The sequence below is a fragment of the Pezoporus occidentalis genome, unplaced genomic scaffold (genome assembly GCF_034315485.1).
Source record: "Pezoporus occidentalis ecotype Australia unplaced genomic scaffold, CSIRO_AGI_Poc_V1 ctg68, whole genome shotgun sequence".
Taxonomy (NCBI): Eukaryota; Metazoa; Chordata; class Aves; order Psittaciformes; family Psittacidae; genus Pezoporus; species Pezoporus occidentalis.
This window is the reverse complement of record NW_026916030.1, coordinates 2,694,514-2,719,097: the sequence shown is the minus strand read 5'-3', so window position 1 is coordinate 2,719,097 and position 24,584 is coordinate 2,694,514. Positions and strand designations below refer to the sequence as shown.

Sequence of the window (24,584 nt, the reverse complement as noted above, 5' to 3'; positions counted from 1 at the left end):
TAGGTTTATAAATCATAATTCATGATACAGAGAAATCACATATATGATTGCAGCACCTAGCCTGGTTTCATGTATTTAAAGTATTACAGGTATAATCTTCCCAGTTAGGTTGGTGCTTTGATTTATTACCAGTTTGTGGTAATAATTGTATTTTGCATTTGTCAGAATCATTCACGTTTAAGGTAGAAGCACTTAGGATCACATCTTCATCCAAATGGATTATATGCATTTGGCTTTACCCTAGAGCCAGTGAGATGTTACAAAGACGTTGTGGTAAAAACTGGCTTGCTCTGAGCTTAGTAACTATGTAGTGCATAGGTTGTGACTCTGTGTTGCAGAAATATGTAGAAATACATCTGAGAAAAGTAGTATTCATAAAAAATCATGTTGTAAAACAGCTTTCAGAGGAAACTTCATAGTCTAAGGTATAAATCTATTCCACATTTTTCTTTATATTTGCAAGTTCTCTAAGCCCCCAGTTCCACAAATGTTGCCCTTCTGTCTTGGAGTTCTGCTTGTTACAGCTATGGCTACTTAGTATTCTTCTTATTCTTTTTTTTTTTTCCTTCTTCTTATTTCAGGATAGTCAAAGGAGTGAACTCCTAGAAACGTTTCATAAACTTGCCATCCCTGAGCCAGGAACCTCTGTTCATCTTGGAGTGGTAAGTGGAGTGGGAGAGACATAAAGTGAGGTGTTCACTTTTCATTACGTATCACAATAGAGGAATGTCAAAAGCAATTCTCCTTTTTGGAACTTGGTACACAGATGTTGTTTTCCTGTGAGGACACAGAGCTGTGAAATTCCACTTTTCACATTTGGGGCCCTCTGTTTCCCTTTCCTTAACCTCAAATATCTTTGAAATGCTGTTCTTTGATTGGAAGAAGATTGTGTATATTCCCCGTGGAAATTTCTCACCCTATCGTCTGTGACCTGCAAGAGGTCACGGAGCAGCAACATGACATTTATTGCCCACACTTCTGCAGAGCTCCTAGATCTTGCAGGTTTGCAAGGGGGACAAAGCTGGAAAGCAAACAGTCACCTACCTGTCCTAGCAGCATTTCGAGTATTAGCTGTTTAGCACATCTTTTGATTCCTTTTCCTCCCCCAAAGAAAAAAAACCACCCACACCCACAAAAAAAGGACTTACTTAATACTTATATCTTCTAGGAAAATTAAAGAAGACCGAAAGAATAGAAATGTGGGCTTTTATTGACATGACTGTATTTGGAATTTAGTCTTTTGGGTTTTTTGTCTTCATATTAATTTTTGCAGAACAACTTTGTGTTCCAGCCAGTAGTGAAAAACTACTTGAGATGCACATTACTGCAGTTGCCAATTAGTCATTTAGAGTTCACATGGAAACCAGTGGTGTGTGCAGCCACAGTTCTCCCTCTCATTTCCTTTACTCCTTCTAAAGTACTTTTTGGCAACAAGCAGCTTACTCTCATCACTTCGCCCTGTAATGTCAGTCGACAGGTAGCAGTTGTTTGGCCTCAGTAGGTCACCAGCTGGCAGCAGCAGTGTCCCAGTCCTCTGGAGGCAAGCTCTTTTCCGAACAGCATTTCTGTTTAGGGGGCGAGCTGTCTCAAAAGGCAATGATCAGTTGGGATATTTCAGGTTTTTCATACCAGTGGTTTCAAGGAATGCTGCTGGTCTCCCCTTGTCTCAGACATTTCATGGGTGATGAAGCAAGAAAGGATATAAAAGAAGCAGCCAAGGGGCTGTTCACTGGGGTGTCTTTACACATTTTCTTTTGACTGTTTACAAGCCTGCTTTGGGGTCAGGGTGAGGTTCCTATATGTGATATAGTTCTAGATAGTGTTCCTGTATCTTTGCATTGCATCTTTTGAACTAAACTGAAACAGTGCTAGATCAAAAAGCGAAAAATTGTGTTTATACATTTAGTGTCTATATTCAGTGTGGCTGTTATAGCCCCTTGCTATTTTGGGTTATAGACTGTTCATAAAGCACTGAAATGTCTGAGATATATATATATACACACATACATATATCTCCACAAGAAAATTGTGCCAGTTGTGGAACTATGCCAGGAATAAACCACCTTCGAAGCTTCAGCAAGGAATTAATCAGTAGCCCTAAGACAGATTATGAAACCCTTAAAAATAATCTAAATTGTATACAATGCTGGTTTACAAAAGCGATTGGGTTGTATTTTCTCTCTTCCTTTCTCAAAGACCTAACCAAGGATCGTGCAGGTCATGCATGGTCATTGGGAACTAGAGTGAACCTGGTCTTTTGGAATGCAGACAGTTAAAAAAGGTAGCAGTATCATGGATTATGAGATGTGGTCTTTCAAAATGTGTTTTTTGAGGCATATAAAAGTGATGTAGAACTTTAATAATATTTTCCAGGTCAGTGGGCATAAAAGTTAAAAATTAGGAAGAATTTTTCAGCAAATTTCCGTAACTTCACCATTTTCTTGAATGAAATTTAGGGATGCTGGAAGTCAGAAAGGGACCTGTGTGCTGATGTTTCCTGTAGTCCATCATGCAAGATGTGGAAAAGATGTCTTGAATTATAGACTGCCTTGGAGTTTCCTTATCATATGTCAAACATTGTGTGAGTCTGTATTGGTGTCTCTGAAGAACAAAAAAATGTACTACGACTTTTCAGGAGCATTTGATACTTTCTGTCCTAATGCATTTCGTATTGCATGTGTGATCTGAGAATTGAGCTTTGAAACCCATGACAAAGAAGTTATACTGGTAGTTGGTAACAAATGTTCTGTCGTTTTTACTTAGCTGAGCAACTGCTATTACTGCTCTTACTAGTACCAAGCAATACATTTAGATTGCTTTTGACAATATTGCAATAATAAATATTTGCTCTTCTTTTTAGCACTCTTACTTTACTGTGCCTGACACCAGAGAGCTTCCCAGTATACCTGAAAATGTGAGTATTCCAGAGGACCTTGCACTTTGCCTTTTCTGTTTAATGTCAGCAGCAAAAGAGATAACATTTGTTACCTCTCTTTGGCCTAGTAATAGATAATATTCTGTAAAATACTGCTAGATGTTGTAGTGAACTTGCAGGTTTCAGCGTGCCTCAGATTTCTAGCCAAATGATAGGTCTGTGGGAAGACAATGCGGCATTTTCTGCTCTTAAATACTCTTTACTATGCTCCTGCTCTGTCTCTCAGCCAAATTTTTATGCCGGTTATCTCTGTTTCCTTTCTCAAATATTTTGCTGTCTGCCTTAGCACTGTAAACCTCGGTTCATGGCATGAAAGAAAGGAAGAAAAGGGAATGATCAAGAGATTTCGTCTCATTTGTAGATGATTTGTATATCAGATTACATTTGGGGCTTTTTGTTTCTGTGTTGTAACATTGTTGCTAGCTTTTTTTTGTGTTGTAGACTTTCATACTGACATGTATCCTGTCAGCAAATTTAATAGATGTGCTCTTTCTTCTCAGGTACTTAATTTTGTAGAAATATGATGCATTAGGAGTAATTCAAGAGTCAAATCCTGTCCTAATCCACACATGAAGTTACTTGTTTATAGGGTTTATATTTTATGCTCATCTCTTTTATGCTAATCTGCTCAAACTTTAGCAGTTTTTATTTGATAAGCCTCAAATCACCTGGAGAGCAAAGAAGGCAGCTTATTTCCATTTTATGGGCTGGTGAATTGGAAGGCATTGAGTAATGAGCTAGTAATGGCAAGAAACCAGTGGCAGGGATTAAAAGTAGATTGTCTGCCTTGGTCCTGCTTTAACTGATATGGAACAGCTTAATAACACAGTACGTAGTAAAGGCTTCAGGAAGTATAGCTGTATTTATGCTCTGTTGGTTATATCTGCTGGTGATGCTCCCTTTATATTTGAAGGTATGAGTCAGCTTCCCAAAACATTTGAGCAGGAGACATGATGAATGTTCATGAATCAAAGGCTGTTATAAAAGCAGAGGCCTTGGGCCAGAAGGAGTTGGAAACCCTTTGAAAGCTGAACGCTCAGCCTTCACGGGTGGGAGGGAGTGCCATGTGATGCTAAAAAGCATCCTCTTTGAACCATTGAGTGGTGCTGATGTGCCTCATAGGGGCTGTGACTGTTTCCTGGGTATCCTCTGCAGCCATGTCACTGCCAAGGGTGCACTCAACAGTGTCTGGGGGTGAACCAGGGCACCTCTGGGAACAGAAGGGGAAAAACATTTCAGTTAACAAATATATGTGCCCCTGTACTTATATACATGTACACACACATATACCTAAAGTTAAAAAGCTAGGTCTCATTGTAAGAAAGAAAGGTATTGAAAATCAGATCCATTGATCTATGTTTCAGGCATTTTGCGTGCTTATGTTTTTCCTGATGAGTTATGTGTAATTTCTTATGTGTATTTTATCTGCCTGTTAATGCAACTTTCATGTAGAATTGGAGCATATTAGGGAATAATACAAGGACATTAAATGAGCATGAATCTTCATGGATTTTAATCAGTTGGCCTCATTTATTCAAAATTCTACATATCTTATCAGTAATTACATTTAAAACCCGTATTAGCAAAAGTTTTAGTAGTGCCAAACTTTGAAGCTGTATGTGATGATTAATGGAGAGCTGCACAGAAGTCTATTTGGAATGTTAACAAACTTTATTATCTGACTTCATGTCAGATCAATATGTTTAATGAGTCACAAAAGCATTTAGCATGGACACTTTCATGTAGCAGCTAAGCATTGACTTTTCCTAAAGATTTAAATTACATGAAAGATTTGTAAATGTTTTGTGACTTCAGAAATAAATGTGGGTGCAGTGCAGGAAATACAGTGCAAGACTGTAACTTCCCTGGTAGTATCTGTAGTGTTTCAGATACCAGGCAAGTTACCAGTCTGAAATGGCGACATGTTCTTGGTGTGATGTTCTGGTGTATTTTTGTATCACTGAGTCCTATATTTCAAAATGCCTGATTTTTCACTTGTCTATTATAGCACGTCTTTTGCTACCTGTTTTTCTTAAGCCCTTTCCCTTTTATTTCTGTATTTACACCATTTGATAAAGTGTATTGTCATTACTTTGTTCTCCGAAACAACGTCATGGCATTATAGAAGTGTTAGCTGCACACCAGATCACCTACCTCGTGCTAGATTTTGATTATGTGATTTTTGAAAGAACACAAGCTTCTAAGTAAGATGAGAGATTTCCAAAGGAGAATAGAGAAGGAAATCTGACTCAATTCTGTTGACTTGGTCTAAGAGGGAATTTGCTGAAGTCTTCTACATGAAGCTGTTGGAGAGCAGACTAAAATAAGTGAGCTATAATTCATGTTTGGGCTTCACTCTTTGCAGAGAGGGCTCATTGGCTTGTTCTTTCAGTGAGAAATTCTTCATTAGATGATGGAGGAAGAAAAGTGCATGAGATTTTTTCCTGTCTCAAAAGTCAGTGTGCATGTGTGTTTACTGGTATTAGCAGATGATCAAATAGATGATTGATCTAGGAATGAACTTTTAAAAGAGTGTGAGGGAATTTTGTAGCACTCTCAGTGAGTTTTGGGAGGAGTGGGGGATACCTGTACCCAATTTTATCTTGAAAATCACACTTTTACTCCCCCAGGAACAGCTTAAATCCTGGGAAACAAAATACACAACAATTATACTGCAAATTGGAATGCTTTCATTTGTATTTATTTAACTCATTCATGGTTTTGTCACTTACGAGACGTATCTTTCAAAATACATGTGTAAGTCCCAATTCCGTCTTCAAAGATGACAGCTTTCTTATAAATAAAACTCCGAGCTAACACGTGAATTTCCTCAGTATCAATACATTACCATACAGCCCACATGCTTCACAGGTGTCACTGGCAACTTTCTGAGAGCAGAGAAGACTCAATCCTTACAAATCTTTCCATCTGAAGGTACATCTCTGTGTCAAAGCCAGTATTTCACCAGACTAAACTTGATGAAAGAATAATTGCAAACGACGTCCCTGGGTCTGTTTTCCTCTCACTAGTGGATACCGTTGCCTTACAACCAGTCCATGCACACACACATCTACATCTCCAGGCAGAACGTGGGGATTATGTGCTCCTTTGCCATGCCTCTGATCTGATTGGCACCAAAGGGTGCTTGTGCTATACAAATACTTCTAATTCACACTGTTTGCAGTGATTGTGTCGTCATGCACCAGTGTTTTGGCGTCGTGGAAAGATGGGTGAGAGGGGGAAGAAGAGCCATAGAGAAGACAGCTTATGTTTAGACAAAAATATCATGCTAATCAGCACAGATGGGATGAGAAATACAGAAAAAGTACATGATAGTTTAATAGGTTTTTGGCAAAATATGTTGGCTTCTAATTTCCGCCCCCCCTTTCTTTGAATATACCTGTCTGTGGCTCCAGCTTTCCAGTAACAAAGACCTGACTGATTGCTTCATATTAACATGTTTGAAGCTAACCACAATGAGCTTAGTTTTTCTCTATCTACACAGTGCTACAAAAGTCTTCCAAATACAATGCTTAATTTTTCTTTAGTTCTTTGTGTTTGGATGGCAAGCTGTGGAACATATTTTTGCACAGTATGAAGCGTCTTGGCAGACTTCTCAGGCCAAGTATTGGTGGTTTTAGAGTTATCTTTGGATCTGTCAAAAGTGCTAATAGGCTTTGTTGAGCTTCTTTAAGTTTCTAAATCATATTTGCTTTTTGCTTTTCTGCACTTTTTTATTTAACGATGATTAAGATTGCACTTGAATTCATGACTAATCTAATTTTGCTCTCCCATGTGCTTTTTGTATAATACTGTCTTTAGCATACAGCAGCCCTTCCATATCTGTAAGAAGCTATTTGGAAATGAATTAATGAATTCCTTGTTTCAGCATTTTGGACATTTACCTTGTCCTCCACCACCTCCCCTTGTTTGTTTCTTTAATTCTCTGTTTTAAGACGTGAAAATATCCTCTACGCACAAACCTCCTTTTTTTTGTAGTACATTTTGATCAAGTTACCTACATTGTGGCTTTCTAGTTTTGTTAATAAAGATCTTAGGAGCACATTCTGCTGTTTATTAGAAAACAGCTTAAATATTTAGTAAATGATAGATTATTCATAACCCTGCAGCATGTGCACAGGGCAGTTACATTGGTAGTGAGGAATAGATGATGTTGTTGGCTGATGGGGTGATGTGGGGAATGAACTGGCTCTTGTGCAGTTTGCTCGGTTTCATTTCCTGAATTTCAGTTATTTACAGTATTTTTTACATTGGTGCTTTTAAATATTCGGAGCAGCAAAACCATGGAAGGAACCTGTGTTGTCTCTAGGCAGTGTATATCTAACATTTTGGCACTGTTACCTGTTTGTGTCTTGATCTTTCTGTTCTTTAAGGGCAGATTGCAGATGTGCTTTGCTTACAATATTCTTCTACTGCTGTTAATTTTCTTTATCCTATATAAACCTACTGATGACTGAAGTAAAATTCGGTGTTTGAATCCTGCCTCTTCACCAGAGATGGGCATCTGTGAATTTTATCTCCTTCCTCATTTCCCCAGCCCCAAGGAAGTGCTTTCTTGTCTTCCAAGGGGAAACCGGTGTCTGGGTGCATGAGGTCAGGAGCTCAGACAACCTCTGTAACTGTTTGTAAATTGCCTCTTAAATGCCCCTATTTATTTCCAGTCATCAGCATCGCTGTAGCATAGACTGAGCTTACATTTGCATTTATCATATTAGAATTGTCCTCTTCAGGGAGCTGGGTTTATTGTTGTGATGTGAAATGGGGTTTTTTTGGTACTTAATCAGTCAACTTTAAAGTTGCCATAGAAGTGACAGAACATGTTTTTTCTTAGAGAAGTGTCTTATCTATTAAGAAGCTGTATGTGAAGCATCATCCATTTTATTATGCTGGGACCTAGCTCCCCAAAAGTTAGGGGAAGGATACTGCAGTTAAAAAGTACTCTGACATAAGGTGACATACTGCTTGCTTGTGTTAAGCCACATAGTGGGTGTTGCATAATAGGAGGACGAAGTCTGGTGGGGTTCTTTTTTTTGTGAAGGACTCTTGTTTTTTGAATTTTTGTAAAAATTCACTTTGTAAAATGAATCAAAAATTATTCTTTCTCTTCCCAGAGAAATCTGACAGAGTATTTTGTAGCAGTTGATGTCAACAACATGCTGCACCTCTATGCCAGTATGCTGTATGAACGCCGCATCCTCATTTGTTGTAGTAAGCTGAGCACTGTAAGTAAAATGCAGAATAATTTCTTCTATTCACAGTGTTTCTTTATAATGACAGTCATATACAAGACACGATCTGGTGATCTCCAGGTCCCCCTTCCAGCCTCAGCTATGCAACCTCAACTCAATTCTGTGATGCGGTGTGATGATTTTACATAACCTCTGATAGCATCTAGTGATCAAATGAAAAATGGTCTTTCGGATGCAGGAATTCTTGGGGTGTTTATTAAGAAATATACAAACATTTATGCTGAAGTGAAGTCCCTTTGTCATAATTCACTTGTCAGGAAAAAAATGGATAAATCATGATACTGTCAACTGGATGTTCCAGTGACCTTCTCTGGATGGGCTAAAATACATTGGCAATTCACATTTTTGCAGTTTTGTCTGATAAGGTGTATCCTTAATGCTACTTAGGCTCCATCAAGTGTCTGAGAGATGAAAGCTGCTGAATACTCTAGAGTCCTCTCCTCTGAAAATGGCTGGACATCAAAACAAGCACGCAGCTTGATTCAGTTCAAAGTTTTGTGTTATGCATTTCAAGGTTTATCCGTCAATAAGATTGTGATTTACTTTATAAAAGAAAAGGTTCAGTTTTCATTCTGTTTGCTCTGTAAATGGCTATTGATTGCTTTCCTTTATGAATGAGGAGTATAAGATGGTTTAACTAATTTTGCTTTCTAGTGCTACGGACTAAGTACTTGAGTGGTCCTTTCTAAAATACAAGCTTTCATTTCCATTTTGTATGGATTTAACTAGTCTCTTACTGCATGACCATAACCGACTTTATTTTGAGACTAAAACTGCTTCATGGAATTCTAATTACAATGGAAGTCTGAAATTATATACGTAAAATCATGTATGGATGATCTGTTAGTACAGGGCAGAGAAATGAAAGAGAGTAGGACTTCCACTTAATCTCAGAATAACTATTACAACATTGCTTTGAAAGGTAAGTGAAGCCAGGAGAGTCAGAATAATCTAAGGGACCTGTTAATAATTGTTAGCAGTTTACAATCAATCCCACATTTAACTGAAAGAATGTAAGTATTACAAAGTTTAATAGTGCAGAAAACTCATAAAATCTCAACTTTTCTATCTACCAGGTGTTCTGTGTCCTCCCTACTAAAGTAAGGGAAAATACATCCACTCCTGGTAATGGACTAAAAGGCGAAAGGGAAATGTTTATTTCAGAAACCTAAAGAATGAAAAGAAGAGTAAATTATCAGAGAGGGGGAAAGAAGAGAACGGCCATCCAAAGCATTTCAGAATTGGTGTGGTTGGTTGGTTTAATCTCTCCCTTTGTGACAGAGCCTGGGAAGAAGAATTACTTACCTGTCACTTTGCCTTCCTTAATGAGCCATTTCACAAGTAGGGTTGTGTTTTCCTCCCTATCTTTGTGCTATTTCTCTTCCTTTTGCCTCTGTCCAAGATAAAAGCATGTCGGGTTCTTCGGTAGGGAGGGGTATTCATACTGTGTGTTCTTATCTTACAACTTTATATATAAACTGCTCCAAGATTGGAGTGACAGTGTAAGACAGGTTTGAAGTGTTGGGCCGGAGCCAGCGATTCCTTCCCTGCGCGCTCTGCTCTGCATGTTCCAGCAGTAGGAACAAGCTGCATTATTTTATTTCAAACTGTGCTCAGTGGAAGCCAAGACCTTGTAACTGGAAACGTACCAAGCTGAGAATTCTCAAAGTAAAGTGAGGGTGGGGTGGTGCTGAGGGAGATTGGGTTCTTTGTTTATAGGTTTATAACTAAAAAGTGGAAGGGACCTCTTTGTGGTTAATTCCAGTTAACTTGGAGATAACACGGCACACTTCGTACTTAAGGCTTGAATTTAGTATCAGGTAAGAAAGATAATGAAATAGTCCTGGATAAGAAAGTCTGTCATAATAGAATAAATTCTGTGCTATAATACATCATATCAAATTTGGAATCTCCTTAATGTAGTTAAATTGAATGAGATGTAGTGGTAACTGAATGAGGCTGTGTTTGTCACCTATTTTATAGACCACATGTACTGAACCTGTGTAAGAATTATTGCTCTTTTCTTGCATTTTTTTATCTTTTTTTCCTCCAGAGGGAATCTCAGATAATTTCTCAGGCCGTTAAAGCAATTATTTATGTTAAATTTCTTTGTGTTTCCTGTGATCTACTCAAGAAAGCCAGATCCGAACCCAAATGCCTAAAAGTGCTTTGCAAAGGAGCACCTGCTGGTGGGAGCATGCTGTTGCAAAAATGAAACAAGCTTTCCTTGTGTCCAGTATTCCCTCTTCCATGTGAATCTGCTCCTGCTGCCTTGCTGCAGCAAGCTCGCACAGTTCTTGTTCTACAACAGCCTTACAACTACTGTTGCAAATGTACAAGCTCTTCCTTCCCAAGAGCTCTGTCTCTGTCCTTAAAACTTGCCAGTTAAGTCTGGACCTTCATACACAGCCTTACAACAGCCCTGCTTTCATGACTTAATTGTTGGATAGCTCAGTCTTAAGCTTTCTACTTTGTTTTTAGCCCCAAGTAATGCAGAGAAGTTATCTTACAAGCACGCCAGAGGTAGTATATGTTTACTAGTATATGTTGCACATCTGTAGCCATGTACTGCACCTGTGCATCAGGAGAGAGAAACGTGCACTGGAAAGAGGCCTGTTGTAGTTCAACATCATTTTATAACTTTTATGTGTGTGCCAAAATCCCATTGATTTCATTTGCTGAAACAAGGCTTTTAGAGTATTAAATACAGAACTACAAAACGTGCATTAGTGAATCAGTGTCTTTCTTGCATAGCTATCTTTTTACATTCTCTAGCAACAGCTGCAGGAAGCTGAGGCAGTGGAACTAATCTTATTTCCAAATGCTGGATTCCTATAGTTTTGACAGTTGGGCATTTCTCAGGCTGCCTTATTATTAAGTGCTTGGTTTCTGTATGGCAATCACTAATCAGGTGAGGTCTCCAGCAAATACGCTATTTCTTTTTTATGAGCCCTTATCTTGGCAGAGTTGAAGGACAGTGCTGGTGCTTACCCATGGTAGTATGTTATTTGAATTCCTGCCAGATAGCAAGGTGGGAGTACATCTCAAAAATAAGTGACAGGTTCTGCTCAGATGTCTGCAGTGTTGAGCATTATGTCTGTTTAATCTTTTCTTGCTGAGTTTTAAAACCAATGGGAGGGGGGCTTGGAAGCGGCCTCCTTGGATTAGCGAGTTCAGTCCTCTACAGCAGCAGCCATGTTAGATAATAATGCCAGGAAATAATCCATTTGATCCCGGCAGAGCAAGTTTAAAGTAAGAATTAAATTTACAAATGGTATTTTTTCCATCTTTTTTTGATTTGGAGAACAGAAACAGCAAACATAAATGATTTAGGAATATAGAGGAAAAAACTACAGTGGGAAAGCAGGCCCTTTTTTCTGCTGCGTATTTGGAGCTAGGCTCTGGCTTTCATCTAATCTGCAAGAGAGGAACATCTGCTCCAGTAGGAATAATATAATGCTAACTTGAAATATAATGGGATAGGGATAAATCTTTAGACTTTCATGAGTCAAAAATACAGAATAAATTCAGGATTTCTTAGCTTCTAACTTTTGTTTTAATTAGTTTCCTAACATATTAAAATTTCCATTCCCTATGGACCATAAAATAATGTTCACCTGCTAATAAAGGCCTTTCTTATTGAGAAAGACTGAACAGGTACTTGTTCAGATACTTGCTGTATCTCACCATAGTTCTGATCATGCTGCAGAGGAGCTCAGTAATCCTCCCCCAAAAAATCTGGGGAGTTCGGTGCATTCTCATTGCTTATCCAGATTTGTATTGTTCAGAGGCTTAAATATTATGTATTATTATAGATATAATACGTGCCTGTCTTCCCTCTTCTTGTCTAATGACCTGCATTTTAATCTGAAAACCAGGTTCTGTTACTTACAGAAACTGCACTGGAATTACATAAAGGCTTTGGCCTTGAACATAAGCCAAATTGTGTCCAGGACTGTTGCTGATTTTCCCTGAAGAGACTGTGTTAGCTCATCTAGATCACTTTCTTACCAATCGTGGGGTCCTATGATAGGGTATATAACTCACTGGTCTGTCTTAATGGAAATCAATAATAATGAGGCTCTTCTGGTTTTTTAAGGTTACACCACATCTAACTGAATGAGAATTAATGTCACGATTTGTCTTTCTGTTGTCTTTCGTCTCACACAACTTCAGGCTGCCGCAGGACCTCAGTCCGTTAGAATTTGTCTTTTTGGTATTTGTAAGCAGTGTTCTCCCTGCTTTCTCCAGTCCAGCCAAGCATTACATGCTTGATTTCATCCTACCTTCAAATAACTGATAGCCTTTTGCTGAGTATTGTTTTCAGAATGTGTCTCACAAGCAAAACACATAGCACTGCTTGGGCTGGGTATCATTTGAGATTAAAAGACACTCTAAACTGCAACACACTGTCAGGGTGGATGTGATTGCCTGTCACCTCTTATTCTTTCCTTGTATGTGTCTATTTGTATGAGTGTTTTTACTTATTTATTTATTTTCTCTTTTCCCAAGTGTGTGTGTTCATACCCTCTTTGTATAGAATTTTGACTGTAGCTTTTGCTGAGAGATCCTTATTGAGGATTACCACCTTCTCCGTTGTAATATCCTTAGTGTAACAAATATCCTGCTTAGCTTCTTTTCCAAATTATTAATTACAGCTTGAAATAGGATTGAGAGATGTAATTTCCTCCAGTGCTCTGCAAGGATTCTCCCCACGGCTTAACTGGTAGACTTGTGGTTGCTATTTGTGATCTTTTTCATTCAGTACCTGCCAGCATCAGAACTGTTCTGAATGAGTTTTTAACAATATACTTGAGATATTCAGTGGATCAAGTGATTTGGTGAAGGGCAATTAGATGAAAATCCCTTTTAAACAATAGCACGTTAATCTCTGGGTTTGGTATGATTCGTTCTTAAAAAACACATGCCACATTTTTACAGTTCTGTAATGATCTCAATGCAGTTTTATGTTATTTAATGGATGGTTACTACCAGGATTGGGGGCATTTGCCTTTAGTATTTTTAGTCCCCTTTGTGTTTTCATTTCCATGTTTCTGTTGCTTTAGAGAACGCTGGGTGTTCTTTTCAGGTCTTGGTTGTTGAATGAATCATGTTCTCAGCTGTTTACAGAGTCAGTCCAGTGACAGCCACCATAAACCAGTCATGCTTCACCCACCAATACCCCTTTATTAAGCGTGCTGTATATTTTCAATAAAGCATGTTAGTATGAAAGCAGAGTTGATTTTTTTACTGATTTTTCTTCTAACTTTGCCTTTCTAAGCTTGGTTTTTGTCTTATTTATGATCCTGTTTTAATATGTGTTTTTCAGTTAACTGCCTGCATTCATGGGTCTGCAGCTATGCTCTACCCGATGTTCTGGCAGCATGTTTACATTCCTGTTCTGCCCCCACATCTATTGGACTACTGTTGGTAAGACTATATATATGTATGTATATATATTATATAGATGTATATATATCACTTAAATTCACAGCAGTTTTCACATTTCTGTATAGTAAGTCTGAAGTCCTCTTATGATGCAACTGTTACTCTAAAAATATATGGGCATATTAAGGAAGCAACCAACCTAGTAAGTAACAAAATGTATTTTTATGGCAAGATATAATTGTCTATCAGTATGTTGAAATACTCTAATATGTGTGGTTACTCTGGAATGCTGCAACGCAGATATTGTGTAATTAAAACTTGTTTTCAGCATATCTTTATTAAATGTTGAAATTTGAATTAAGACTCTTAACAGTAGAGGATACAGTGGAGAAGAAGTGGCCTTGCTTTAGGCTTCTTAGAGCAGTTATACTTCCAAGCCCTGTTAGGGAAATAATGGAGTTATTGCCTGGGCATGCAGGGATGGAACCGGTAAGGCCAAAGCTTGACTGGATTTAAACTGAAGGATGTAGAGGGTAACAAGAGTGGAAGTGAATGGGAAGCACCAATCAAACACGGACCTGCTGCTGCATGGTCACATAGGCAAGTGATGAAGGAGGGAAGGAAGTGAGAAAGCTGAGGGACTTGGTTCCTTTGTCTCCACTGGCAAATCTGCTGCTTCCCCACTAGGTCTCCAAACAGCAGGAACATTGATGTGAGTGTTTTGCTTAGTGCACTTTTGGGAAGGATTTGGAAACAGAGAAGCAGCCTCCCTCTGCCCCCTGGCCTCTTAAACAGTCCTCAGAAAGCAAGACAAACTTAAACTTACTGTGTCACTTTAAGTGTGGCTTGGTTGGCTGTTTTTTTAATAACAACCTCCAAACAGTGTGGAGGTTGGCTGTTTTTTTAATAGTGATAGTGTTCTATGTGACGTTTTCTCTGCATTTAAGCAGGATTAAGGCAGCAGCTGGGATAAGCAGCATTTTAAAGTGAAGTGCTAGGAACGGAAACATGTAGATTTAAAGGAGGCTTGCTCCTCTGCAGACGATTTAAATGTTAAGTATGTGCCTATGTCGAGGATACAGGGAACGGAATCTAAAAACTGTTATCTCCTGTAGAAATGAACCTTCAATTTACTGGGTGAGCAGGAAGGGCAGGCTCTAGTCATTTGCACTGCCAGCAGGTGCCCTTTCTCTGCATAATGGGCTTCGCATGTGTAATTAACACATGAAGGCTGCTGCTGCCAGCTTTTTCTTCAGGTACATGCTGCTAGGAGTTTTCAGGACAACGATGTGGACCACAAGAGGCTTTTACGCTGGTGGGTTTGAAGATTAGGTATTCATCGACTTTCTGACAAAGGCACGTTAAAAGGGGCTAAGTCCAGATCCCGCAGTCAGGAGCAGAAGTGTGCAAAAAGCAAACACTTGGGCAGTGTACCCAAGGAAATAAAGACACATGTCATTGAGCTCTACTGAATGAATTCTTTCATGGCATAACACCCTGTCCATATAACGAATGAGCCAGCTAGTGTGGGAAAAATATAATTTAAAAATGCAGAATTATTAGGCAGATTGTGAATGCATGCTCACAAATACAACTGATTGCCTTAGCCAGCTATGAACTTTAATTGGAGAGGTAGCTACACACACTATAATTGTTTGAATAAGCTAATTTAGTAACAATTTATGTGCCATAAATATATTTCTCAAAATAGAGTCCATCTATTTTGTAACCATGTGAACTTGGAGACGTCATTTTTGCCAGGGAGCACTGAGCAATCAGCTCCGAGCTCTCCTCTGTAAGGCAGGATTATTGCAGTGTCTGCCTCTTAAGGGAAATGACCTGAGATTATTTAAAATAGAAGAGTTTAGTTTAATTTTAGTTATCGCCTGGTTATTTCTCTTGCACTTGTGGCATAAGGATTTTAAAGAGCTGAAATGGAAACAGAACGTAAAGGGAGAATTTTTCAGTTCTTATGAATACAAAATAGCACGTTCATTCAGTTGACTGTGTCCATTTATTGACTGTGCTGTGTGATGCTTCTGAATCTTCTCCTGCCCTTTTGACAATCACAGAAGGGTGCACAGACTGCATTGCTTGTCATCTTTGAAAGTTTTGAAACAGGTCTGTTCCACTTGTGAGTATTTGCTTTTAATCGTTTGAGTTGCACTGGAAACTTTTCATACAAAGGAAACTTCTAAGGTCCCGACTGATCCACTGACAGCTTCACGGTTGTGAAGCTTGAAATTTGATGTAATTCCTGGGGAGGAAAAGGGGACGCAACCACCACTGGATCTTTCCAGAGATACAAAAAGGTAGAATAGCTCCCTTTGCAGAGAGTGAACAGGTACAGAGAGTAACTAACTCTCCTCCTGCCACTTGATGATCCTTTTGGCCAACATCACGTAAGGGAGACATCAGGCTAGGTGAGGAGAGTTCCCTTTAGCTGTCAAGAGAGGTGTGCCAAAAGCCTGTATCTTCAAAATGTTTGTTCTTAATACTCTTTGTACTGAGGAGGCCGAGTTAGTACTAGCGGTGGAGTACCATGGACATGAATGACTTCAGTCATCCAATCCCTGTCATTTGCATTCACTGAGGGTAGGAGTGGATGGGAAGCAAGGGGAAGAGGGCTGTCCTTTACTGTTATTTTTTAATTAGGTACCTTTCTTTGGTATATTTTCAGCCCAGGGAAAGAATTTTGGTGGAGAAGACTGAAAATTGGTGGGAATCCTACCACTAGTTCATTAGATTTCACACCTTAAGGCCCAATTGCTTGTTCCTTTGGATGGAGAACAACAGAGGAAACATGAAGCACTGCTGGTTGGGTTGGGTTTCTGTTTAGTTGGGTTTTCTGGGGGGTTTGTTGGTTGTTTTTATAAAGTACATGCAAGCAGGTGCACATAGCACTGGTTAATGAGATACTGCCACCAAGCATCACCACCAGCCAAGCCCATATGACCACTTAAATTTGGCCGGGTCTTGTCCATCTATTTTGTTGTTGGAAATTTAAACATTTCTTGATGTGAAAGAAACAGCCTATTAATTTTCCTCACTTTTTCTTCCAGTTTGTTTTTCATGTGGCATAAAAACACTCCCACTGTGTCTGTTTTCTTCCTTTTTTGCTCTTGGTGTCTGTGTTTAAAATCAACCTGTAAGAAAAGCCTGTCTTTGCTGATTGGTAGCACAGCTTAGTGTGTTCTCTAAGTCCCAGAGCATTGTCACGCAGGTTATTCTGTGAGCTTTTACCAGAAGCAACAGTATATTTTCTGGGGTGATTAAACCAGGCTTTTAAATTAGATGGACTGCTTAGCAGCCAGCATTAATATATTCTGAGAGCCACCTTCTTAAAGCGCCCTGGCACAGCTGCTGAACAAATGCTTCTATTGGTGCGGGTTTCCCTTTCTTCAGGAGTTTTTTTAACTCCCTTTCTCCCATTTTCTAAATCTGCATATAGTTCAATATGCTGCTGTCAGTAGGTGGAGGGGGTAACTGGAGGGCGAGTACTCCTGCTGCTCTGGAAACAATGATTCCTTCCTCAGGAGCCTCTCGGTCAGCATTTCTATTTAGCCTGGTACATCTGTGTACTCACTAAAAGCTCTTGTAGTTGCTCTTCTGGTTTCTTAGCTGTATGTTTTCTACATCATTCCAATTTATGCAGTCAAGTTCCTTATTTGCATCAATTACCCAATATGTTTTGGACTGAATTCTGTTGCATTTCAGAGAGTAATCTTGACGAGAAATCAGGAGACTGCCGTAGAGAATAAAGTACTACCAGTGTGAGCGAATGATGGATTAAGTCAGTATTTGTACATCAAGACATGAACTTAGTAAATGTGATCAAATCAATTTTCCAGGAACAGTGAAGCAAAATGCTGCAAATCCCTGTGTAGCTGTAAACTATGAACCTTTTTGAGATCCTTGGGTTTTACATTACTTGTTCTGGTGAATTGCAATATTTTTTAAGGGTGTTTTTTTTTTCACTTAAGAGGAAATGTCCCTCTATTTCACCTGCTTCTCTTCCAATTAGTAGTTGCCCACCTCTTGGGAGCATAATTAAGAGGTCTCTAGTTAGCCTAAGGAAAGGAATTAAAGAAATTGTAAAAATGCAGCTGTAATAAATGGGCAATATATAGCCATTAAGTCCACAATATCCATATTCATGCTTATGCATTGCTACTTTAATGATTTGATGTTTACCTATATAACTCATTTGATTATAAATAACGCTGATTGCATTGGGAACCCGTGTAGCACAAGAGGAGTAATAACCTTTCTCTTTGTTCCAGAGGACTTGGGCAGGCATTTTGTTCAAGCAGTAAATACACACAGTAGAAACTGATACTTCTTAATTTTGCACTTCATGGATATTGGCTGCCATCAAACAACTTTGAGTAATTAGTACTTGTGGTTGTAAGAAGCCCCGAGAGTGATGAAGTGTCAAGCAGTAGGTAAAGACTGGTCTGAAGGGCAGTCTTTAATCTGTCGTGGGTCCCAGAGGATTAAAGGTTGTGCGGAGTGTTCCTCCCATTTATACAAGCAATGTGTCTTACTGAAGTTCACTTGAAAGTCTTGGAAATACACATCTCACCTGATAAAATATTAAAAACTGCTTGAGTGTTTCATGTCTCAGGACCTGAATAGCAGTTAGGAAGAGCTGTGATGTTATGCTCTGAATGGGAAGAGGAGGCACACACCATTCCCTTGTACCAAGGGTGGCTGAGTATTTAAGCAATGGCATATGATCAACACATGATAAAGAAAAAGGATGATAAAAGCAATTTATGAACCCTGACATAAGCCTTCAACGTTTGCTTTTAGGTGTGTTTCCTTTTCAGTCATCTTGGTGGGTGATGACAAAAGAATATAATCTCTCTGGTAGATCTGTTTGGGAGTATTTATGCTCTTTACCAGAATTTTATTCTATTGAGGTTATTTATGACGGTTGCTTAGTTAAACTTTTGGGAGCATAAGGGGCTATCATGGTGAATTGTCCTTAAAAACCTCTTCATAAGCACAAATATTTGCAAAGCTAACACATTGTACTTTAACAAGTTACTGCTTCAAAGTTTCCTTTTTCATATCCTCAGCAAAACCAGAGCAATTTTTCCTGTCAGTGGGTATGCTGAAACCTCTCTTTGTAGTTGTATAGTATCAAGTTGTTGCTCGTTCTGTCTCTTCTCTGTCCAGGTGTATGCCCTGTACAGTCCATTAAGCACTGGAGGACTGGAGTCCTTGAATATTTAGTAATGCATGTTTAAAGAAATAACAGATTTCAGAATGCTTTTAGAAGTCCAGTTACTGTAGCCTTTATGCCGTCCCTTTAGTAGTTTTATGGGCTGTATTGCCTTTATTTGTAATGCTTGTTACTGGAAAACTGAAAAGATTATTCATTGCATCATTATGCATTGAAAGGTGGACATGATACAGTTAAGTAACTTTTCCAGGTTCAGGTTTTCCTGTGCTTGGTGACAGACTCTACTTTTGGGCATGTTAATAAGTGGCTGTTTTTCTGGAGTACTGCACTGTTGCTGCTTCCTTTCATTACGTTAGCCAAAGTTCCACTAGATGAGACATTTGCAGTCTTAAGACTTCCTGCTGAGGTTCAGACTTTGTATTTTTGAGATTGAAGCTGTCGTGTTCATGAAACTGCTTAATTAGAAACACATTCATGGCCGTGTACACTGGAGGAGTCTTGAGCAGCGCAGCCAGGCACATGGGGAAGTCGAGCGTTTGTGCAGCTGGCAGCTGACCTGGTGGTTTATACTTTGGATATAAAATTACTGAGTATTTCCTTGCTCCTGGAATGTGGCCACTGGAAACGATGAGATGTGGGTGAAAGAGATAGCGTTTGTCACAAATAAAACATGCAAAATGACAAGTAGACCTGCCCAGCAGCATGCAACGATCCATATGTAGCAAGTGTGTATCATGTTGCATGGAAAAATTTCTAAGAACTTGGATGTATGTTCTCATCTGTGACATTCCCAGGGAAGCAGAGCCTTTGGGATGTGTATCTCTCTGGGCTGTCATGAGGTGCTGTCTTGGGTGAAGCTGGGGCAGGGACATTCTCACTCAGTTCAGTGAGTTGTGATGCAATACACAGCACTGCAGGATTCCACAAGTGAACTTGTGTGGGGCTTTTACATTAGATTTGTTTAAAGTCTTCAAAAAGTGTTTTCATGTGCAGTGTCTAACACAGAGGCTGTTTCCATCTCTTGGTACAGCATCCAACAGAGTAGCAGTTTTAGGGGGTTTATTAGTAAACTGATAATCATTAATATGCCTGTCAGTAAATATAGTTTTAAAAGGTATTTCTCATGACAACTAGAAGCAGTGATTTTTGCTGGTCTGGTGCCTTTCAGTAGTTTTTTTCAGCAGCGTACTTCTCTTACTGAGCAGTAGGTACCAGTTTCTAAAAGCAATATGGAAGATATTTTAATCCAAGGCAGTACAGTGACATTTCTCTCTCTTTTTTTTCTTTTTTTTTTTTTTTTTAATCTGAAATTGAAAATGAGCTCTTTGAGCTGCTGTATCCAAACCAAAATGAGGCTATTTTAAAAGTTGTGTCTGTCTGTGTGCTTTCCGTTTAACAGGCAGTATATGCCATATTTGCAATTAGCAGCTTTGGCATCCTCTTTGATGTGTTCTAATAAGCAGTGCAAATATAAGCTTTCCCTGATTAGTTGAGTGGGAGTCCTGTAATAGGCTTAATATTAGCAATACTGTATACACAAAGATACAACTTCCATTCAGTGTTCTTCTCGTGTTATGGAGCCCATGTTGGTGTTTGCTAACATCATGGAAGGAAAACCAGAAAAGATCAATCTTTCTCTTAAATGTTAGTGTGCTGTTTGAGGGCAGTGGCATCACACCTGTGTCTGAGGCTACAAATTTGGCCAAAGAGTCTCTTGGTGTATTTAAGGTTTGTGTTCTGGAGGATCTGATGGTATTGGTGTATGTCCCAGGAGCTTTGGAGTTCATCAGAATCTTCAACACTATTTTTTGTATTTTTCTTTCATAAATGCAAACGTTTTAAGATTTATACTTAAAGATAAATTATTTAAATGTGTCCATATTGAAAGGATTTAAAACCTGTGTACGGGGCGATACGTGTTTAATGTATTAAATTAACCACTTAACACTGCAATAGGATGGGTTTGTCTGAAGAATACTCTAAGAAAAAGTCTGTGTATTTTTATTTTTAATATTGTATTAACACATTTTGTTTGGTTTTTAAGAACAGACCGAGCATTATAGATCCTTTACCAGCTCTCCTTAGGTACCTGTCTTAGCTGAGCCACTTACAAATTGTGATGTCAAGAAAAATGCAAGTTTTACAATGGGGAGAGGATATTGCATCGTAAAAAAAGTCATTCAAATATGGAATAAAATTTTGTTCATATGTGGTTTCATTATATAGATATTATTATTTTAAGCAAAATCTAATCCAGTATCCCAGTATTTTCCTGTAGCTAATTTTATAAGTCAGATGTGTTAATCCACTGTGTTATGAGAAAGTAAAGCTGGATTTCTTTCCTCTTTGCAGTGCCCCAATGCCCTACCTCATTGGAATACATCTAAGTTTGATGGAGGTAAGTCTTTCTCACCATTTCTGAAACTTATAATGTTTTATGATTTAGAACTAGTAATTATACATTCATTCATATGCTTGAAAATAAAATAGTCCTGTTAATTTGGGAGTACTGAGAGAACCACAGTTAAGCATGATAGTGTTAAATCTCAGGGGCGTTTGATACCTGGTACTCTCTGGGCATACTTTGTTTCTAGTTCTGCAGTTGGCGACAAGCTCATGTTGTGTTCCCCTCTCCATCCTGTTGCTTCACTTCAGCAGTTTCCTGCCTTAGTTTGACTCTATTCACAAAGGCAGAGTCGATATTAAACCAAAATGTTGACAGTTACAGTTCTCTTTTAGGCTTTTGCAGACAGATTGTAATTTTTTTAATGTTCAGAAGATCTGAAAAGAAGGAACTTGCTGTTAATGTTAACACAAAGCTGGCAGCAAACCAGCCCTCACAGAAAGCTTCACATATAAACAATTCAGAGTAATTCATGTGACTTTTTAAAAAGTCTAAAAGTGGAAATAGCACATTTGCGTTTGCTTCCAGTACTGGTGAAACAGTTGATGGTTTTCCTCAAAAGTATCTGGAGGACAACATAAGCTATTAATTTAGTTCCCTGTGAAAATCAGAGTCCTTATTAATCATGCCCCTTTAGACAGGAAGCCTGAACAACGTGTATGCTCTGTGTGGGAAGAGGCATTCCTGCCCACAAAGCCCTGCCTCTGTGTAGGCTCTTAAATTAGCCACACTGTTGAACTGGTGGGAGTTGCAAATGCCCTTGAAACTTAATTGACTTGTGTCCCTGGTTTAGATGCCCGTGTTTGGAAATTTAGGAGTAGTGTTTAGGATCCGTAACAACTCGCCCAACCGAGTTTTATATCGCATGAAGTAATGCACGTTACTAGGATATTTGTACTTATATTCTCCACCAAAATGTGTCATTTCTCTGGAAATACTGATCGAACATATTCGTTCACTGGGGTGTGTGTATGTAATAATGATCCTCTATGTCTTTGTGTGTTAAAACTGGGACTAGCATGCTGTCACTTCCCCCTTTTTCCAGCATTAATGTGAAGTAATTTTAGAAGTTGCTTTTTTTGTGAGGAGCTCGATGGAATGTGCAGGACCTCTTTTTCCTTACTCTTTTTTTCCTTACTATCCTGGGTACTGATGACTTTTTATGCCCTTTATATTGCTAAATGAAGTACAGAATTGCAGTACAATGTGGTAGTGAATAAGCAATTATTTTAAAAGTCAACATGTACGTTTGTTTGCACATCATATGCTTATGTTAGAGGGATTTCTGATAATTACCCTTCAATGCTGCATAGACGGCACCAAAGTAATGTCTAGGAAGAAATAGTCTAGCATATGTTTTTCAAGTTAATCAGGAAGCTTTCTGCCCCATGTCTGTGCCAGGTAATGATTGCATGTGTATTGTAGTATCTATAAAAAAGAAGGAAGAGACGTGGTAGAAGATGGGCTCATATCTCAGTGCAGATACTTGTCAGCTCTCACAAGTAATTTTGCTCACAAAGAGCTACGTGGTGAGCCTGGCAATGGGTATAGAAAAATAAAATTCATAATTACACCTTGGAGTTGCTTTGTGTGATGTCCCACTCCTGCCTTGCTACACAAACCCATTACCTCTCCCTTTGTCTCCATGTTTCAGATTGCAGGGCTCTGCAGGCCTCCAAACTCCATCTGTAAAAACTCAAAAAAAGGAGTTGTTCTTGGAGAAGCCAATTTTTATCCATTTTAGTAACTTGTGAAAAAATCTGTTTAGTACTAAATCCAGTATGGCTTTTGAATAGCCCGAGATTCTGGAACACAGACACACTTTGGCAAAGTACCGTGATTCAAAGTGCCTTCTGAAATAAATTAAATAAATAAAACAAACTGTCTTCTCTCCTCCCTCTGCTCTTATGGATAGATTGAATAGTTCCAGATAGAAATGAATCTTCCAACTAGCCCTGCTTTTTCCCTTGAAAGATAAAAACACAGAGGCTCGTGGATCTGTTGTATGATTTCTCTGTGCCTTGGGCAAAGGAAAGGTGATGGGTCAGATGTACCAGTCAGTTTCTCGTTTACCTCTTTGCCTGTGTTGGATGCTGAAAGCTTACTCTTTGTCTTTTTCTTCATCTGTATGTATCGAATTGTGTGGTTTATTTATTAGAATAACAATTTAGTAACAACAGCAATTTTTTCCTCGTGATCTAGCAGTTGTGTATTTTTTAAAACACAAGATACTAATTTTTCCATATCAAAGTATTTTTTTAAGACACAACTAAAAATTACTGCCAGTCTTGAGTATTAATTTTTCTTTAAATGCTGAAATCTCAGCAAATACATCTCTAAAAGTGTTTTGTTAATTCACATGTTCTAGTTCCAGGATGAGGGATTAATTCCCCAGTCCTCTATTGAAGTTCAGGCAGGTGGACTCTTTATCTGCTGGAGGGCCCCACGGGGGCGATTGCAGTTATATATAGGCTGAGGGTTCTGCTCCAGCAGCTCCGATTGCAGAATCTGTCATTGTTGCATAAATGTTAGTGGAAGCCTAAGCTTGTGTGGAGCAAGCTGTGGGGAGGGTGGGTTTGGGATAAAGGAAGAAATAGTTTTCTGGCTTTGGTGGTGTTTCTGTGGGGTTTTGCTCTCCCTACTTTGGAACAGGTCCTCTTGAAGAAATACAGCAGCAGTGTTACTGATTTTAAACTAAATACACACTATCCCTCACCTCAAAAGGTTTTCTTCCAAACCATTTTGCATCTTAAAGTTAGTTTGCAGTTTCCCATGTTACACAGGGTCTCTGTACAAGGAGCAGTTATTTTAATGGAAAATGACAAATTTTTCTTATGATTAAAATATCAAGCATATCCATTGACTGTTAAATCTAATTTGCTGTGACTGAAATGTTCTCCAGTGAGATAAGATAATCTCCTGTTATAGGTCAGAGGGCGCCAACTGATTTATGAGGGAAAAACTTGGTAGAAAATATAGAGCTGTGTTTTGTGCTCTTATTTTTCAGCTTTTCTATCATCACCTAGTTAGTCATTCTTTATAAGATTTCCATTTAGCAATCCATAAAGTGACTTCAAAGAAGGCTAAAAGTTTATAAGCTGTTGGATAAGCAAGGCTGGAGCTATCACATGAATAATGGAACATGCTTACGGAACTAATTGAATTCATATTAGATGAAGATAAGTACTTAGTATTGATAAATAATGAGATAGGAAAATGAAACCCTATCAAATGAACAAGTCCCTTTCATAATCTTGTTTTATTTTCTACCTGCATGCTCTGTGCTGGTTTACTGTTCTAACTATTAAATTGACCTGCATGCTATGAGTGGTGTCAAACTTCGCAGGCAGCCTTTTACATTTTGTCATAGTAAACAATTGTTTCAGCAACTGTTTC

At 38.7% G+C, this 24,584-nt stretch overlaps 1 protein-coding gene across 8 annotated transcripts in view; it reads left to right on the top strand.

The window, feature by feature from the left end:
* Positions 1-24,584, top strand: part of DENND1A (DENN domain containing 1A) — a 189,512-nt gene that overhangs the window by 82,758 nt on the left and 82,170 nt on the right. For all 8 annotated transcript variants that reach the window (XM_062641011.1, XM_062641010.1, XM_062641012.1 and 5 more), the window contains exons 7-11: positions 582-662; positions 2,861-2,914; positions 8,068-8,178; positions 13,535-13,635; positions 21,137-21,182. In XM_062641011.1, coding sequence (XP_062496995.1) covers positions 582-662; positions 2,861-2,914; positions 8,068-8,178; positions 13,535-13,635; positions 21,137-21,182 — 393 coding nt within the window. The remainder of the gene's footprint in view (positions 1-581; positions 663-2,860; positions 2,915-8,067; positions 8,179-13,534; positions 13,636-21,136; positions 21,183-24,584) is intronic.